The 21,055-nt window shown below is 26.3% G+C and overlaps 2 protein-coding genes across 4 annotated transcripts in view; both read right to left on the bottom strand.

The window, feature by feature from the left end:
- Nucleotides 1-21,055, bottom strand: part of LOC100207865 (NAD kinase) — a 45,021-nt gene that overhangs the window by 22,937 nt on the left and 1,029 nt on the right. For 2 of the 3 annotated variants that reach the window (XR_010639080.1, XM_065799783.1), the window contains exons 1-4: nt 17,821-17,976; nt 17,593-17,685; nt 16,938-17,077; nt 7,008-7,115 (exon numbers count right to left, since the gene is read on the bottom strand). Coding sequence is in view for 2 of the 3 variants with exons in the window: in XM_065799783.1 (XP_065655855.1) it covers nt 7,008-7,115; nt 16,938-17,077; nt 17,593-17,685; nt 17,821-17,913 (434 nt within the window). In the remaining variant the exon portion in view is untranslated. Of the gene's footprint in view, nt 1-7,007; nt 7,116-16,937; nt 17,078-17,592; nt 17,686-17,820; nt 17,977-21,055 lie in introns of those variants that run through there. The other variant, XM_065799784.1, reaches the window with a different exon arrangement.
- Nucleotides 19,931-20,530, bottom strand: LOC136081311 (uncharacterized). Its single transcript, XM_065798618.1, has one exon. It carries the CDS (start codon nt 20,528-20,530, stop codon nt 19,931-19,933), a length of 600 nt encoding a protein of 199 aa, XP_065654690.1.

Genomic DNA, 21,055 nt, shown 5'->3' with positions numbered 1-21,055 from the left:
AATAAATGGTTCCAATATTTAAGAACTCTAGAAAACACTCTGACCCCAATAACTATACTACAATTAGTCTTCTCTTTAGTAGCTTCTTATTAAAAAAAATTTTCTAACCACAGTATTACTAGTAGTGGTGTAGTGGTAGAATGCTCACTTCATAAGCAAGAAGTTCTGAGTTCGATCCCCACCATGTCCCTGGTAGTACCACGCTCAACTTGTTTATCTGTGCAGCATCCTTGTTTGTCAAGGTTCGTGTTTTGGAGTTAGAGAGTTGAGAGAAGGTTATAACCACAATTAAGAAGCCTCCGTGTCTGTAGTGGCCTTCTTGGCCTTGGGGAGATGAATAAACTTTTAAAAAAAAAATCTTTTAATTTTGCCTGGGCCGGGTTCGTAAAAAGTCCAATTTTTAGACGAGACCCTGGTCACTAACTACTAGCTTATTTGAGCTATTTGACATTATCATCCAATAGTTCAATTCTCCTGTATTATATAAACAGGGTGGTCAGGCACTTTGCACAATTAAATTCTTTAACTTTTCCCTGACTTATTATATTTTTAAGTGTGAATTTTTAAATTTTTAACTAATTCTTGTAATGCTTTCCAGTTTAATACCAAAGATATTATGAAGAAAAATATAATATAAAAGATATATATATTGTATACATATTTTTCTTACTTTTTCTATATTGTTATACTATATAAGTTACATGATTGCAATTTAAGTTTCAGACCTTTCTATAATATTATAATGAAGTGAAGCTTTTTACTAGTATTTTAAAGTGGAAATAAAACAGCGGAGCAAATTAAGCTTAAAAAAAAATAACAACAAAGAGTTGAATAAAACAACCACCAGCCTAACAATAGTATAAAATAAATGTGCATATGCCAATATTCATATTTTAAACATTTGGACCCATTTGCCTAATGTTCTTAACATTAAAAAAATTTATTTGCAAATGAATAAATTTTCTTGAAAAATGACGAAAGAGCAAAGATATCAGCTAATTTTGCTAATATATATCTCAATTATGAGTTAAAAAACAAACATTTTAAATGGTTTGATAAAGTTTTTTTTGCTTTTCAAAAAACTTAAATACTTAGTAACAAAAGTTATCTTTAAATTTGAGAAAACAGTTTGAATCTTTTTAAACAAAAATGTGTTTATTCTATTTTGCGTGATAGCATTTTTAATTCTAGTTCAATATCACAATGTGATGATGTTGATTTGTCTTTGTTCTGTTAGCATTTAATTGCTTAATTTTCTGCAGAGCTAACTTTTTACAATACAGTCTTTTTCTTCTTGCAACTATTCTTCTCTTTTTTGTTTTAATCAATCTTTGTGAATAGGACATGTTTACACTTTTGATAATTGATTTCGATATTTGATAACTGCACCAACGTGGTGAATTCCATCCTATACTTGTCTTTGGGCAACGACAGAGCTCTCATGCAAATTTTCAACAAGAACATCTGAATTGATAGAAAACCCACTTTCAACCTGTGCATTACCATGTGACAAAGTTAAGACAAATTTGGATACTTCAAATAATTCTTTAAAATTCTGGCTTATAAAAAGAGTCAAAAATACATCCAACCTATCTTTATAAACATTGCAATTTGTAAATTCTAATCTATGGTTGCCTTTCACAAGATCACATAAATCTTGATACTGATTATTGATCTTATCAGCTATTGTAGCATTAATCCATTTAAATTCATGAAGGATTGTGAGTAAATCAGTCATTCTGTTTTTTCCTGAGTTGAAATTAGCACATATAATAATGGGATTTAAAGCTAAGATAGCTCTTGTAAGTTTATATTTTAAAGGACTTCATTCTCTCAGTTTATCAACAACTGCAATGTAAAACTGAATATAATCACTTCAAAATTATAACTTCTCACATTCACTTATTTTTATTTTACCGAGTAGAGAAGTAGCAATACCAATTTTTACTTCTTTTTGGTGACACTTGTGCATGGTTAAGTCTATTTTCATTAGCTTTATAACAGATTTTACTCTCTCCAATACATCTTTTTTAATAAAATTCTGCCAGAGAGATCTCATTATTTCAAATTCTTGATATAAGAATAGTGCTAATGGAGAATCTGACTCAAAAAGTCTTAAGAATGGCTTTGCAATTGAGGCTAAATATTGAAAAAAAGCAATTTTAGAAATCAGAATATAATTTACAGCATCAGTAACAATGCTTACAGTATAACTATTAGGTAGTTTAGACTGCGTAATATACAACTTCACATTATTATAAATATCTAAAGATCTTAGACATACAGATACATTTTCAACCTATCTTGTTGAACAAAATTTTAGAGGAAACTTATCGCTTCCACAAACTGTTTGATAATCAGCTCTATGTGCAGGACTATCATGAAAAAGTTTATGAAAATTTTGGGGTACTGCATTAACATTTCATTTGTCTTTTTTATGGCCTGCTTGAAATGCGCCATGTACAACATGCAGGCCACACGATCACATTTCAAGAATAGATGTTTCAAACTTTTCACCAAATAAATCATTAAGAATACCAAAAAATTTCCAATACACATTTGGTTACATACTGTCAGGAAACATAGACTGAAACAGCTGTCCTATTATTGAATATGACTTGTAGGAGAAATGCTGTTGTGTAACATATAGTGCCCAAAGTATTTCAGAACGTGTTACATTTTGAGCCATAAATACTATTGAGCTGGAAAAATTTGTTGAAACAATAAAGAATTAAGTTAAGAAGATTCTGCGACACAAAACACTTGATTCAGAAGCTGAATATGTGTTAGTTATTAGTCGTTATGTGTTCTATTAAAGTTGATGTTGATGAAACAGTTGCTAGTGATACTGTATTTTTATGTAACTTATTATTATTAAAATAATTAAATACTATTGGTTGGCTTTTTAAAGATATATTTTTTAAATACTTTGCACATTTTTCATGACTTTTGATTGCCATTATACTTATTTTACTTTGATAATGATTGGATTAATCTCGAATGTCATACATCATGGTGTTGGCTTAGGAGAGCTTTTGTCATCAGCTCTCCTAAGCCAACTCCATGATGTATGACATTCGAGATTAATCCAATCATTATCAAAGTAAGTTATTTTGGACATTTTTATTATTTCTTTGTTTACCTGGAAAATCAAATAAAATCATTTTTTTTTTTTTTTAATTAAATTCACCTTCCTAAGGCCCAGAAGGCCACTACAGATGAGGAGGTTACTTATTTGTGGTTATAACCCTCTCTCAACTCTATAATTCCGAAACACGAACCTTGACAAACAAGGCCGCTGCGCGGAGAAACAAGTTAAGCGCGGTATGTTTTAATAGATTTATCTATTTCAAATATATCTAACAAATATTAAAATATTTTATTTTTTCATGCAATTTTATGAATGCAGACCTCGAAATTAGGGTTGGCATTCGGCTTTGCCAACCCAACTGCCGACCTTAAAGTCTTTGAGGTCGGCAAAAAATTGCCAGCCTCGTTTCTATGTTTTATTGTAAGACCTTTGTATCAAGTTTTTTTGCCTACTTGATGCCGACCTCTAAAAGGTTGTGGTCAGCAAATTATTGCCAACCTCATTTTTCCTAATTCCGAGAGTTGTGAATGTATGGCTAAATGAATATATACTTTTTATTTGATTAATGGTTGTGTGAGAGTTAGTAAAAAAACATTTAAAAAAAGATTTTTTCCCCTGACTCTTCAAAAAGAAAAAAGAAAAATCCCTGACTTTTCCCTGATTTCCCTGAACAGAAATAATTTTCCTGACTTTTCCCTGATTGATAGTTGGCTGGCCACCCTGTATAAAAACTGTCGATGTGCTTTACAAAAACACATTCTTAAAATGTGTATTAATCTACTTGTTGATTGAAGTTGTTTATAAGCATTTGGAAATATTCAACATTGGAAGATCTTTGAGATCTTGAAACCATTGATCAACATTATTATTATTCTTGACCATTCCACTTAAGTCCATCAATCCACAACCCTTGCAAATTAATTTTGACGGAAGTGATGTATGTTGATAAAGAAACAAAATGAATCAATTAACGTTGCCATATTTTAAAAACTGCTTTTCAGACAATTCCAAACATTTTCATTGCTGGTAACTCTCCAAAACCTTAATTTAATGTGCAGTATAGTCATTTTTATGGGCTACTTTTACTTCAACAGAGTTGGGAACTTCAATAGAGTTTGGAAACCATTTTTATCTAACATTCCAACTGTATTGTAACTTATTATTGTGTTTTGCAAATTCCATCAAAGATGAATCTGACTTTTGCCACAGATTTATTATAATGAAGAATTGGAAAATGTGCTTTTTTGGTTGTTTCTTTCTATGGTAATTTTAGCTCATACCTTGCACAGTGCAACTCAGCATAATCTATTCTAATTAAGATTTTTGGTTTGATCCAATATTTTGGAATTCAATATTTCTTACAGGTCTCTGTCTTTTTAACATTTTTGCCTAATTAACAGCTTTTAAGTTTCCAGTTACATTATTTACTATAAAGGCTTCTATTGTTATAATTGTCATTTAATTTTTTATTGACAACTCTAATTGGAATTCCACAAGAACTATTTCGAACAAACCAATTTTCAACTATAATTGTTTTACCTTTTACTGTTTTAACTAGCAGTGACAACTCAGCAGCAGCTACACTATAAAAAACATTACAGCTCTACATTACTATTGATACTTCTATCATCAAGTAATGCTGTTACAAAATTTTGTTGTTGTTTTTAACTAAAAATTAAAAAACCTGATAAAATATATTAAAATCTGATAAAATATATAAGTACTGATAAAATATATATAAGAGATATACACTGTATATTATACAGTTCATTACATGTATTAAATGTAACTGGATATTAGCGATGTAAAATCTTGTTGTTTAGACATTTGTGTTTGTGAAGCAAATAACCAAAAATATCAGTACAGCCATCAATTCCATTAATTCAAATTTTTCTACATTCTTTTGAAAAATGATCAGATTAAACATCTAAAGCAAGTTTTTCTTAGCTGTCTTCAAATGTTTGGATTTTTGATTAGTTTATTCTAATAAAAATAAGCCTTGACTTTTACACCAAAAGATAACTTTAAGATGCAGTTTTTTTCTTTTTTGTTATAAAAAAAAACACTGCTATAAAACGTATTCATTTTTGTTATAAAAAACACTGTTATAAAAATATACTTTTCAAAATACTTAACATAAATAGAATTTACTTGTGTAAGTTCAATTTACTAATTTTTTATTTTTTCAGTTGGAACTAAAAATCTATTATCAAGATAATTTTGTCAAACCAAATAATTAGTAAATTGTTGTTAACAATACTTGCAATTAAAATTAGTAAAGCATTATATTTACGGTATACGCAAAAACAGGGAGATGAATAGATATTTATCTATTATCTACCTCTATGTGTATATATTGTAAATATAAGTCTATATATATTTAAATATATAAATTAAAACTGTGCTTTATCTCCAATAATTCACACTAAGGAAGAAATAAAGCAAGTATATGGGACAAGGTGGTGTATTTTTAGTTTAAAAACACGTAATCCAAATTGAGTTCTAAAATAAAAAGGTAATTGGATTTTTGGGAAGTTAATTGGAATCTTGGGAAAGTTAATTGGATTTTTGAGAAGTAATTTTAGTCTTTGATGAGTTTTCAAGTATTGAGTTTTTCGGTAAAACTTAAATATAATTTAAGTTGTATTAAATAGTTCTTGCTAAATTTTCTCAGTATTTTTGTCTAAACCATTTGTTCTATTTTTTTATTTTATGCATGTTGTTTGAAATTCTGATTGAATTTTTCTCACTATTATCAATTTCTTCTTCATTAACTTCAGACTCCTTTTTTGAATACTTGACCATTGATAATACTTTTGGTTTTCTGTTACCTGTTCACGAGTTAACTTATCCCTTTGCTTTAAACTTTCAAAGGAATGGTAGCTTCTGCATATTTGCGATCTATTATTTTAATTTAACGATGTGTTTTAACCAGTTACTCAATTCAAGTGACACTTCTTTACATGTGTGGTTATCGTTTCTGAGAAGTTATACAACTTCTTTTAACAAGATTTTGTTTACACAATCGTTACAATACTTCATTTGACAATACTTCATTTTGCACAACTAATTGATCTTCTATTGGTTAATTTAATTTCAGTTTTTTATTTCTTTAACAATAATAATTTGAAAATCTAATTTTTAATGATTTTAATGAAGTTATTGTATACATTTTTAAAACCAATGAATAGTAAAAAAAACTTTAATTTATAAAAATTTTAAAGATTGTTAAAAAATAAGATTTACTTTAGTTAAACTGATAAGTTAATTTTAGCAGAAGTTAGTGAACTACTCAATATAACTGGTGTAACAACAGTATTCAATAATGAATACCAAGGGTGCCATAACAGTTATTAAAAATATAAATTGTCGAAAATTCACTTTAAAACAATATAAATACCTTTTTTTAAACAATCAAATGAAGCAAAATGCAGCCTTTGGAATTAGGGTCAGCACTTGGCAATGTTGATCTAAAAGATTTTGAGGTCAACAAAAAATTGCTGACTATGTTTTTAAGTTTTATGGTAAACCTTTGTATCAAATTTTTTCCAACCTGATGGCGACCTCTAAAAGATTGAGGTTGGCAAATTATTGCTGACCACATTTTTCCTAATTCCGGGGGTTAAAGATGAATTGATTGAAAACATGGTATGATTGATTGAACATAAGAAATTTTTATAGGTGAAATATATATAATTAAAGTATTTAGTGGTGTACCTGAAATCTCTGTACTAGGTCTACCTCTTTTTACCAAAACTTTGTACTGAGTTCACATTTTTATTACATTAATAAACAATTGAAATTTTTTTATTATATTGAAAAATAATCTGAAATCTTTTCAATAGAAAACATTTAATTTAAATAACTTAATATATACAATAAAATCAGTAACTAAACTAGGAGGTTTTTAACTTACAAGCTATTAACATCCTTTGTACACTGCACACTAGCCAAAAGTGCGCTTGGACCAAAATTATTGTTGGGCTGTGGGCCAAGTAAAAACACATCTCTTTTAAAATTTACACTAAAAAAAAATGTAAACAAATAAAAAAAACAAATACTATTTTTATTGTCATTTATAAATATTATTAATAATGTTATTACTATTGTCATATATAAACATTAAATTTCTTGAAATTAACTACCATGGCAAAATAACTTCTTGACAGCAAACATAATTTTGATTTAAAAAAAAGATATAATGAGCTAACAACTATTGATACAACAAGGTAAACCACAATTTTTTTAAACCACAATTTTTTTAAACCACAATTTATTGAAACCACAATTTATATTAAAATCTGTTTTAAACAAGAAAAATTGAATCAGCATGAGTTCAAACTGTAAATGGTTTCATTAATCCATCCTCTCTAATGGTCCTAATAATAATTATTGTGTGGTATAACAATAAACCAATTGCTTTAATATATCTTACAAGAGTATATATAATATATCTAACAAGAGTATATATAATATATCTAAAAAAAGTATAAATAATTTATTTACCAAAGGTATATATAATATATCTAACAAGAGTATATACAATATATCTAACAAGGGCATATATAATTTATCTACCAAAGGTATATATAATATATCTAACAAGGGCATATATAACTGATCTAACAAGGGCATATATAATACATCTAACAAAGGCATATATCTAACAAGGGAATATATGATATATATAACTAGGGCACTATATCAAATTAAAACTAATTTTTTTAATTAAAAGAACAAAAGTAAAAACATTAACTTATTTGTTTTGGTGAAATCTGCTACCATAATGCATTTGTGTCATTTTAAAACAAATTTATTAGACTGATGTTGCATCAAATGAACAACCAGTTAAAAAAATGAAGTGTTTATTATGCACATATGTTTACAGATACTTAAACAAAGCGATAAGGTATAAGTAGCCTCTTAACAAAGTTGATAAAATGCTCAAAAAATGTGTGTTAGAATAAACGAAGTGCACAGGGCCACAGCTTTGCTGTGTATACAAATACTAAATTATATATATTATAGCTTACATAATGTATATGTTAATATATAAGGCAACTCGACCAGTTAACACAAGGAATTGACGGTCAATTGTTTTTTTTGGACGGTCAAAACTTTTTGTTTCATTTAAGTTTTTATCTTAGTAATAGTTCTTCATGACTGAACTTTATAAATACAAATGTTATAACTAACGTTATAAATATGAACTTTATAAATACAAAAATAAGTCAATGCTTGAAAATTAACAAATTCGTATTATTTCAATAATAATAATTTTATATAAAATCAATGCTTTTTTAAAAATGCAAATGGGCAATTGATAACTTTTAATTTATTTAAAAATAATTCATTTCATTGCAATGACTTCGCAAATTGTGGGAAAAGCTACGAGAAAAATATTTGAAAAGATTAAAAGAAAAAAATAACAGGTAAGATAATGTCCTTAATTACATACACCAATTTCAAATAATATTAAAATAAGAACTTCAATCTAATGAAGTTAAAAAATAAAAACTAGCGCACATTTTATATCTCTTGCTCATCAAAATTGTGTTATACCCCATTCACAGACAATTTTTATTTTAAATGTATTTTATGTTTTTAATGTTCTAAACTGTATAAAACATTAATAAAATAACATAAGGTTATTTTTTTATTGAAACAAGCTTTTTATATTGACAAGACAACTTCACTGTATTGTTTTATTGTTGTTTTATACACCTTTCTATAATAACAATTTAATACGCATTTAAATAAAATGAGAGTATTAATTAGTTAATAATAATCTTATTAAATCTTGTTTGCAGATTTTTAAACTGAATATTTAATACTAAGAAGATGATTGTTTTATGAAACACTACTATAAAAATTACTAATGTAACATAAAAAAACTTTTAATTAATATATATATATTTTTTAATAATCCTATTACAGAAAAAGAAGCACAAATGCACAATTAATTTTAAATTTATCTATAAATTGTTCATTTATTTACTTGCAAGTTGAAGCAAAATGTACAAGAAATGAAAAGATTTAAAGAAAAATAAAAGAAATTGACAGTGCAGTTGAAAGAAAAAGAAATTGAATGTGCAGTTGAAAGAAAAAGAAATTGACAGTGCAGTTGAAAGAAAAAGAAATTGACAGTGCAATAGAAAGAAAAAGAAACTGACAGTGCAGTAAAAAGAAAAAGAAATTGACAGTGCAATTGAAAGAAAAAGAAATTGACAGTGCAATTGAAAGAAAAAGAAATTGACAGTGCAGTTGAAAGAAAAAGAAATTGACAGTGCTATTTAAAGAAAAAGAAATTGACAGTGCAATTGAAAGAAAAAGAAATTGACAGTGCAGTAAAAAGAAAAAGAAATTGACAGTGCAATTGAAAGAAAAAGAAATTGACAGTGCAGTCGAAAGAAAAAGAAACTGACAGCGCAGTCGAAAGAAAAATGTTCTTAGTTAAATACAGAAATTATAAATTGAATATTTTAATTAAAATAATAGTAAAACAAGAACTTCAATCATTTAAAAAAAAGGATTTTCTTTATTGGTAAGCGGTAAGTAAATTAAATAAGTAAAGTAAAAAAGCCTAATAGATATCGCTTGTATATAAAATTCATCAACAAACCGAACTAATGGGTTAAGGGTTAAAGGGTTAAAGGGTAAAATTAAAGGGTTAAGTTGTTAAAGCAAAAAAATTACTGGTTTCTATTAACATTCAATAATTATTAGATAAAAATTAAAATAAATTTAATACAAATATATTCTAAGTAGTAGAATTAATAATATAAAAATATTAGTTTTAAATATGACAATAACTAATTTAATTTTAAATATGACAATAAACAACGATTAATCATTTAATTTTAGGTTAATTTAATGCACGTTTTAAAGACAAATATAAAAACCAGGCAGTATTAAAAAATTGTTGCATTAACATCTTTTATTAAAATAACGGCCGGTCAACAGTCAATGACGATGGTCATTGACTGTTATTTTCCACGCTATATATATACATATATATATACACATATATATACATATATATACACACACTTATATATATATATATACATACATATATATATGCATATATATATATATATATATATATATATATATATATATATATATATATATATATATATATATATATATATATATATATATATATATATATATATATATATATACATACATATATATATATATATATATATATATATATATATATATATATATATACATAAATATATATATATATATATATATATATATATATATATATATATATATATATATATATATCAGGCCTTGTTTTATAAAGTGTTAAGCGTAGGGCGATTTATGAACGCCTTAAGTGATTTTACGTAAGCGGTAAACAATTTTGGTTAAGCGACTTTTTATCATTTTTTAACTTATAAATTATTCTATAAGTGGTAAGATAAAAGAAGTAATTAACTTTTAAAAAAATCAGATTAACTTTTGAATGACGTTTATGTGAAAGTATTTGTTAATAAAGTTTGAATGACATTTATGTTACATATAAACGATATTTACTAAGGAAAAAAACTCAATTGAAAGAGGAAATTTATTTTTATTTTGTTTTCATTTTATTGTAATGATTGATTTTTTCTATTGAAAAACACTAATACTTTAAGCTTGAAGCAAAGATCATATTAATATAATTAAACTTTGATAGAAAATATATGATTTAATTTAATAAAAATATATAATTTTATTCTGATAAAAAAAAAAAAAAATTTAATTTAGATTTAAAAAAACATATAACTTAATTTTAATTTTAAAAATATATTTAAGTTTCTTAAAATTAAAGGTAATGCTTGGGTTTAACTGCCAAATTTTAAAATATTACTAAATATTGTTCAATATTTAAATTTATTTGTTCTTTAAAAAAATTAGCTTGCTTTTATTGCAATAGTTTTTTCAGTTTCTTTCCTAAACATTTTTTATTTTACTTAAAATTTAATTCTAAATAAACAACTGCATCAAAAATTTTCACAAAACGTAAATTAAACTTTTTTTTAAACAAATATCAAAAAAAGAAAGAAATATGTTCATATAAAACATTTTTAAAAATGTAATATTAAATTTAATTATTTAATATTAAAAAAAAAAAAAGAAATTAAACATTCCCTTATGGTATTAATAAAAAAGAAGATAAATAACATTTAACTAATTTTGCGGTAATTAATATTATTGCAGTAATTTAAAAAAGTTAATGTCTTAAAAAAAGAAAAATAAAGAGAATTTACGATATCAAATTCACATTAGGCTATTGCGTTAAGCATTTTATTTATATATATATATATATATATATATATATATATATATATATATATATATATATATATATATATATATATATATATATATATATATATATATAGGCTTTGGCAGGAATGGTGGGCTATAATCCACGCCCGTCTCCACACCCGAACAAACTAGTTTACACAGGCAAAATAAATCTCGTGCAAAATATAAATTTTTGGTAAAAATAAATTTAAATATTTTAATGTTTTTATTTGGTTCTTCTTTTAAAAACTTCTCAAATGATGTAATTTTGTAAAACTGTTTATTTTATTTGTTACAAAACGAAACTATTTCATTCAGGATATGCTTAAAAAATTATGAAAAATAATTTTTGAATATTCTGATGTAAAAATAAAAAATTGAACAAGTTATTTCAAACAGCTATAACTGTTCCGTATTATTCTGTTATGTTAAAAGATAAATAATTAGTATGTTAAAAAGCAGGCAAAATATGCATGTGTTGTAAAAGAATTTAACATAATAGATTGGGTTTTCAGTATACTTTGGAAATTTTTAAACTCATACAATAAGAACTGTTAGATAATAAAGACAATTGTTTTTTTGTATAATCACACATTTTGCTTAATTGATAAACTAGTTTGTCATACTTTATAAGTTGTTTAAAGTAGTGCATACTGCCCTGTATACTTCTGTGTTAACTTCCTGTTGTTTTTTTTGAAAAAGGTGGCAGTTATTTAATATGCTAATATATTAGTCATTATTAAAAATCAATTAACTCATTTATAATCAACAGACTACTAATCGATTATAAATTATATAGTATAAATTGAGTACCTGATATAAAGTTATCAAGTTATTCAAGTTATCAAGTTATTCAAATTTTTATGTTAAAAAGTAAAGTTTCAGTAAAGAAAATGGCATCTTCTGGTAACAGAGTTACAGTAGCAACATATCTGAATTGGGGTAAAGATGAAGTTTGTGGAAAGGAAACAATCGTGGAAAATGGAACAATATTTGTTGTAAAGCTATAGTGTAAGGTCTTACACCATAGTAAGACTCGGTCTGTCGACTTTAAAAAGTCAACGGACAGAGTACTCAAATTTATGCAAAATAGCGAATTTAATAATATGCTTACCTGAGTCGAACTCATCAGTAGAGTCTTTTGATAATGCTTATGTCAGACCAAAGACTCAGAATCAACCACAAACATTTAACGGTATCTTGGCCATTAAAATCAATGATCCAAATTTTAGTGATAATGATGGAAAAATGTAATCAAAGGGTTTACTAATATATTTAAAAAATTCAACCTGCTACAATAGTAAATGACGAAAAAGATGACATTGATTTCGATAGTTTAAGCAGTGAAAGTGAAACACCTGAATCGAGTAAAAAAGAAGAAACTGCGTTCTATTTTGATATTTTTGGCTGGTGTTTTTTTAAGCGCTTGCCAAAAAATTTCAAGCGTGTTTTTAAATAGCAACAAATTTTTTTTCTTAACCAAATTCTAATTAAAGAGGTACAAAAAACAATAATTTTTGAAAAATACACATGCAAGACAAATAATTACTGTCACTTTTTTGTGCGCTGGCGGTAAATTTTAAATGGAGAAGACTAATATCACATCAACATAACATATATTTTCTCCTGATTTCTGAATAGAATATAAAATCAATTACAAGTTCATAAAAGAGTATGATAGTAAATTGAACGGAAACGATAGTAATAATTAAAATTTTAGTCTAAACCAGTGTTTCTCAATCTTTTTAGTGCCATACCCTACCAAAGCTCATAAAAACTTGAAATGTCGCATGTTACATATAAATAATTTTTAATATTATAAATTTTTCATAAGTAGCATAAATGATATACTGCAGGAAATCACAAAAGTTTATTTATTAAACAAAAAAATTCAAGTAAACAAAATATAGTAAACAATATATAAGTAAATAAAATAAAATACATCAGGTATTCAAGTCTAAAATAAATGAAATTTAGTGAGATCCTTGTGCTTGATGCTGGTTACAAAGAGAATTTATATTGGGTTCCAATTTTGTTAGCTTCATTCTTAGATCTCCCTGTTGTGTTATATCTAAACAATTTCTTTTTTTAAGTAACAAATCAGTTATGGCACTAAATCAGCATTCAAAGTTTTCAAATTATTTTTGGTAAGCGTCTTTTTCAAATAGTTCAATAGACGTTATAAAACCAAATATCTTCGCTTTTGCATCGACAAGAGTTTTATTTGTTCCTTGAAGTTCTTTATTCAGTATATTTAGTTTTTCAAAAATATCGGTTAAATTACTCAAGTATGCGTTTAATATCGATTGTTAACAGATATTGTATTTCAGTTTTGTTGCTTAAAAAATCACTAAGAGTATCAAACAGTTCCATTAATTTTTTTAAACAGTTCCCTTTCGAAAGTCATCTTACCTCTGTGTGAAGTAAAAGTCTCACATGGGCTTTGTTGTTTTCTTCACAAAATAATTTAAAAATGCACTCTTGTTTTGTACTTGCTTTAATAGAATTAATGCATTTTACAACCAAGTTCATTATTTTATTTAGAACAGGAGAAAGATTTTTAGCTACCAAGTTTTCTCTATGAATAACACAGTGCACAAGAATCATATCTGGATTTTCATCTTTCATCAGTTTTAAGCAACCATTTTTTTTTTGCCCATTATATTAGAAGCACCATCAGCAGCACAGGACGTTATATTTTTCATTGGTATTTTATTTGTATCTAAATAACTTTTTAGAGTACTATACATATCTTTAGCGGTAGTGCTGCTTTTTAATGATTTGCAAAATAACTTTAGCAAAATCATTATTATCAATGTATCTGACATATGTAAGTAATACTGCTTTGCTGTCTCTCAATGTTGATTCGTCCATTTGCACCAAAAAAAGTCTTGTTTTTAATTTTTTAATAAGTTGTATTTCAACATCTTCACTCATTTCGTTGATTCTTCTGCTGACAGTATTGTTACTTAGTGGCATGGTTTTCACATCTTGGTCATCTTTTCCAAAAACAGTTTTAACAAATGTTGATATTGAAGGATTGATTAACTGCTCTCCTATTGTATGATTTTCCCCAGATTTAGCGATGAGTAATGAAATTTGATAGCTAGCATCAAGAGTGCGATTAATATTAACATTATGAACAGTAAAGAGAGACTTTAAAGTTGCTCTTTTTTCATAATTTTTTTTTAAAATTTGAATTATTATGATCTTTATGTTTTGCCTTTAACAACCTGGTTTCATTGATTCATTGCTCAAGCATTGTCGGCATAATAGACAAAAAGGTAAACATTCATCAAGGACAGCAGATATGAAACCAAATTTTAAATACTCTTCTGAGTACTGCCAAATTTTTTTTTGCTTGTACTACTCATGGACTAAAATATGAATTTTAAAATCAATTAGGAAATTAAAAATAAATATTTTGTAATGTTTCGTATTCTCATTTATCATTGAAAGAGAATCCACTTTGGTTTTTGTATTATATTTATTTCTATATTTGAATATTAAATTATAAACAACTAGTTATATAAACTGTGTGTAGTATTCTCGACTTGTTATTCCAACTGTTATTATGTTTAGCGCTATGGCTTTTAAGTGAGTCTGATTGGAAAGATGTTTATAGTGGTATTCCACAAGGTTCTGTATTAGGTCCGCTTCTTTTAGTCATCTATATCAATGACTTACCAAAAAACCTAAGTAACACATCCAAATTATGCGCTGATGATACTAAAATCATCAACCAAATTTACAACAACAACTCTTTACCAGCTCTTCAATATGACTTTATAAAGGCATTTGAATGGTTAAAAAAAAAGCCTTATCATGTTTAACTGTAAAAAGTGTCATGTTGGGAAAAACAATCCAAAGCTCGATCACTTAATACCTGATTCTAATAATGAAAATTTTTTTTTTTTTTTACATGTTCATGAATCAGGAAAGCTAGATGAAGGAAGCGAATTCCAAAGAACTGATGTTCAAGGAAAAAAAACTAAAAAAAATAAGAGTTTTTGGAGCACAGAAAAAGGATGAGACTTAATTGAATGACTAGTAATACGAGAATGAATTTTAGTAGATGGCACAAGAGACGCTAGCTCTTTAGAGCTGTGCTCATTATAATATTTGTAGAAAAGAGAAAGAGAAGCAACATTATGATGATGTGATAATAATTGGAGGTTAGCTGCAAAAATAGGTCTAACTATGTTTACAATGCATTTTTGCACCTAAAAAAGAAAAAAGAAGTCTAAAAGGGAAAGGGCATTATTAGAAGATCCGCCCCAAATATGACAACAGTATTCCATACAAGGATGGATTTGAGATTTATAGAGATAAAGAATAGAATCCGGAGTCAGAAAGCATCGAGCACGATAAAGAGATAAAACCTTAGCAGATGCTAATTTTGCAATGGATTTGATATACAGTTTCCAAAAAAGATCAGAAGTAAGAGTTAATCCTAGAAAATGAAGGGTAGATGACTCATCAAGTACACTACTGCTCATAAATATAGGAATATCTAAACTGTTGCAATAACAATTAGCTGAAAAAAAATTCAATTTTATATGAATTAAAGTCTCATCCTCTAGCAGAATTGAGACCCTTTTCAAGCTCAAATCCCCCCTCCAAGCAATCAGAGAGCATTGGCTTCTTATCATGACAAGAATAAATGGTAATATCGAATTTAATAACTTTTGAAAAGTCTATATGTGAAAAAGATCTATGTATTAATTTCTCTGCAATCTTAAATAGATTTGCTTTAGATGCAGAGCTAATTGCATTAGCTCTGCGTCTAAAGCAAATTGAGCAATTGGTATAATAAATTACCTTTTTTTATATAGATAAACAGATGTTTAAAGTTCTTTATACTACACTTGTCTGTCCATAACTTAAATACAGTATCACTGTATGGTCTCCTTACCTTAAAGGAGATATATCTATATTGGGACAAGTACAGAGACGAGCAACTAAGCTAATTCCTTCTCTTAAAAACATATAAAGAAAGACTCATTAGTTTTAGAGGTGACATACATTTTTTTAAATCATTAATAAAATAGATAATGTAAATCTAACGTTACATGGATACCATTTCTTAGAGCAAATATATAAAAAAATCAGATTCAAAAATGTGGAAACAATTTTAAATGCTTAGCTGAATTTACTAAGAGTGTTTCTAGACAAAATTTTCTCCTTAATCAAGTAGCAACCACATGGAATGAATTACTGGTGGAAGTAGTAAATTCTCATAGCTTATATCAGTTTAAAAACACAATACTTGACAAACACGTACAAAAGAACTATTAATAAAGCAAATTATTTTCGCAAATGGCTATTTCAGTGTGTAAATCACACTAGCTGTATTAATAAAGCTTTATTAGAAAACAAAACAAAATGTGAACATCTTTAACAGTAAAATTTGTTTCACAGAGCTGAGAGAAATAATAAGGCAATCATATCTTTACATACATTTATAAATAACTATAATAATTTATATATCTAAACTCTATTAGTCCAAAAATATAAAAATTATATACATACTTACAGTTCTATAGAATGAGAATACAGTGAACTACTTCGATTTAGTTCAGTTATAGTAGTAAGTTCATGACCATTTAGAGTTGTTGCACTGTTTAATTTTTTTTCTATATCAAGAACTTGATTGCTTAATGAAATTTCAGCCATCTAAAAATAAAAAACTATATTATATAACAAATTGAAACCCTTATACTAAAAACAGTTTAAATATTTAATTGAAAAAGCAAAATAAATAAAAGAAATTAATTTCAAAACCACAAAATATAAGTATATTGTATGTTTTGAGCTTTATATATTTTTTAAATTGACCTTCCTAAGGTACAAGATAGCATCACTGCACTCGAGGAGGCAGTGATGCTACTTTTTTTTTTTTGATTTTATTTGAAACTCTCTTGGAACCCTAAACTCTGAAACAAAAACCTTTAAAATATAAAAACTGTTCAGGCTTAGCATTTGAAACATTTTCATTGTGCCAAAACCATTTCATTTCTTCATACAGCAGCCTTGTTCTAAAAGATTTGTGCTTTCAAGTTATAGAGTTGAGAGAGGGTTGTACCAAAAATTAAAAAAAACAGACTTAATACACCATAAAATATAGGTAGCACTAACTAAAAATATTAAATCAAATATATAATGAAACAGTCAATTAAATTTTTTAATACTTTCTTTAAACATAACTTTGACTCCTCTTCTTCCACTTGAGCGCTTTCAATAATTTTTTTTTTTTCCTTACTTTCCTTGTATGCCATGGTAGCCTACATATTATACAATATTTTAGAAATTATTATTTACAAATTTTATTTGATGTACATTTACAAAACAAAGATTACATAAAGTTATTTAATAAAGTAATATATTCAACATTTTAAACACTTTATTTAAAAATATACTTTTGACTTCTTTTTTTCTTCTAGGCAATCTTGGAAGACATCTTTATTTTTGTCACTTTTTACAAATGCCATATTGCATGTTGCATATGCCATATATTAATCTTCAGATTAAACATTAAACAAAACTATTACTATCACTAGTTTCATGTTAGCTTTAAAACATGTTAATTATAATGTAATAATAACCATTAATTTTAATTGTATTTATTTTTACATTATTAGTATTACTTTTCTTTTACAAATTGATTTACTTAAGTTGTTTGAAAAATTAGCTACAACAAAACTTTTGCCACTGAAATTATCTAACATAATTATTAAAGGCCCAATCAAAGAATTACTTTAAAGTTATTAATAACTTTTTTTGCTGGTTTTTTTGTACACTTTTTATATATAGAAAACATCTTTATGAGAAACTAAAAGCTAAAATAATTTTATTTTTTTAACAAAAAATATGTGAAGACAATTTATAAAGCTTAAAAGACTTGTCTGAAAAACTGCAAACTATGTATATTTTAAAGGCTTTCAATTCAGAAACATTAAAAAAATATTTGAAATTAAAAACACTCCAAATTTAAATGAAGAAATTAAGACTGACACCAAATTGTGTTTCTTATTTTTAAAAAAGTGTAAACATGAAGGCCTAATTGACTTGTAAACACAAGGATAGTATGTGATGATTAGATAATAAGGGCACTGAAGAGCAACTGAAAAAAATTTAAAGAGAAAGCTTTTTTGATTCAGACTGCTTTTGTAAACTGTAAAGTTATTAAAATTTCACATATATATTTATATATATATATATACATCCTCAAGGCCGAGAAGGCCACTACAGATGAGAATGCTACTTGTGGTTATAACCCTCTCTCAACTCTACAACTCCAAAACACAAACCTTGACGATGTGGTGAAAATCGAACTCGAACCTCTTGCTTATGAAGCGAGTGCTCTACCACTACATCACTACCACATGTTATATATCTATATATACATATATACTATATGTTATATATATATATAAATATACATATATATATATATATATGTTATATACATATATATATATATATTATATGTTATATATATACATATATATATGTATATATATATATATATATACATATATATATATATATATATATATATATATATATATATATATATATATATATATATATATATATATATATATATATATATATATATATATATGATGCAGATCAAGCATTTTTTGATGTTTGAGATTAGTTAACTTCCTGACAAAAAACAAACTCCAAAAGTTTAAATGTATATACTTATGTCAAATAAGGATGCTTTGCAAAAAATTGCAATGATTGGAGTCTGGGAACAAAAAAGCCCTAAAACGTTAGCCACAACTACTCAAACAAGAGAGCAACAAGTTGATAAAATATTTTTTGTACTACTCTTAAATAAATTTATATTCATCGATAACGCCTAAATTTCATACAATATTCTAGTGTTCAAAAATTATGACTACACAAAGTTTGAGCTCTCCTTAATTTGAGGGGTTTACAAATTTTATAAGTTCATAATTTTTGAAAGCTTAGAGATTATTTTATGAGGTTTAGAATTTATTGATGAATATAAATTTATCCGTAGGAATGTATGTATATATATATATATATATATATATATATATATATATATATATATATATATATTTATATATATATATACATATATATATATGTATATATATATATATATATATATGTTTTTAAGAGTGCTCATTTCAGTACCAAATTTGTACATATTAATATATTATATTAAAAATTTAAAGAGAAAATTTTTAGTATACTTGATTCAACCTGCTTTTGTAAACTGTAAAGTTATTAAAACTTTACTTATCCTAACGGGTGGTGCGGAAGTTATCAGACAAAATAAAAACGTCAATAACTTATTTATAAATAAAAAAACAAACTATTATTATAATTTTTTTAAATAAAGCATTTATCTTTTAATAAAAATATATTATTTTTTATATGAAAAAACACCACCATCTGCAATTGATCTTAATTTTGCTCTGACGCCTTTCATATGCGACTGTAAAAAGTTTAAATCAATTTCTTGTAGTTTTGGTTTAATGCGATCAATCAAAATTGCTCTGAAGCTTGCCAATATCCCTCGTAAACCTTCTGTGCCAAATGCCCCCAAAAATTTTCAATTGGTCGTGCTTGAGGCACATTTGGGGGATTGGATTCTTTATCAATGTAATAGACATATTGGTCCATCCAATTTAGAGAATCTTTAGAATAATGAGAACTTACTAAATCTGGCCAAAATAAATAGTTAAAGTCTCCATGATACTTGTGAATAAATGGAAGAAGTCGTTTTTCTAAACATTCATTAATATAGATTGATGAATTGATCGCTACAGCCTTGGAAGTGCGAAACAATGACTCGGACATACCACGGTCAGATATGGCTATCCAGATTAATAATTTTTTTGGAAATTTCTCTTTTCCTATAAAACGAACACTTTCTGAGCATGTCTTTTTGTTGTTTGTGTAGTATCCAGAAATTCCAGGCATATTGTCCCCTGCAAAATAAAAGTATTTTTTGTCATCCATGACTAGAAGTGATTTTGTGTTATAGAGTTGGTTAACTAGCTTCCTGCTTCTTTTCTTTGCCTTTATTTGTTGTTCTATAGTGTATTTTGGAGTCTTTTCACGTTTTCTATATTTAATATTCATTTTTTTAACTGACGACCAATTGTCGATTGATTTACACCAAATATAATACCTATTTTTCTCTGACTGACCCCTTTTCGATTGTTGACAAGTCTCGTTAATTCGGCTTTCTTTTCTCTAGTCCAGGATGTCGGACGACCAGGGTGCTTTCTATCAGAAAACGATTGAACAGTTTCAGGTCTTTTTAGGTTATCATATATTGTACTTCGAGAAAATCCTTCCTTTTCAAAATGATTTACGATTTTATTTTTTTTTATATTAGGTTTATTTACAAAAAACGTTTTTAGTCGCTTTCGAAAAGATTCTTGTTCAGCTGCATTTAACCTCATTATAAATAATTGTGTTTCAAATAATAAAGTTTATATTTTATAGAACGTTTATACCTACGCATAAAACCACAAAAACTAATTATTATGCTCAAATAATGAAATTAGGATTTGTCCGATAACTTCCGCATCACCTGTTATAAACTACACCATAATTTCTATATTGGTATTTGAACTACTGAACAAATTTGATACCTTAATG

The sequence above is a fragment of the Hydra vulgaris genome, chromosome 06 (assembly GCF_038396675.1).
Source record: "Hydra vulgaris chromosome 06, alternate assembly HydraT2T_AEP".
In the NCBI taxonomy this organism is placed as follows: domain Eukaryota; kingdom Metazoa; phylum Cnidaria; class Hydrozoa; order Anthoathecata; family Hydridae; genus Hydra; species Hydra vulgaris.
This window is presented reverse-complemented; position numbering and strand designations above follow the sequence as displayed.

Coding starts and splice junctions, on each gene's coding strand:
- LOC136081311 (XM_065798618.1), bottom strand. CDS start 20,530: ATGAATATTAAATATAGAAAACGTGAAAAGACTCCAAAATACACTATA.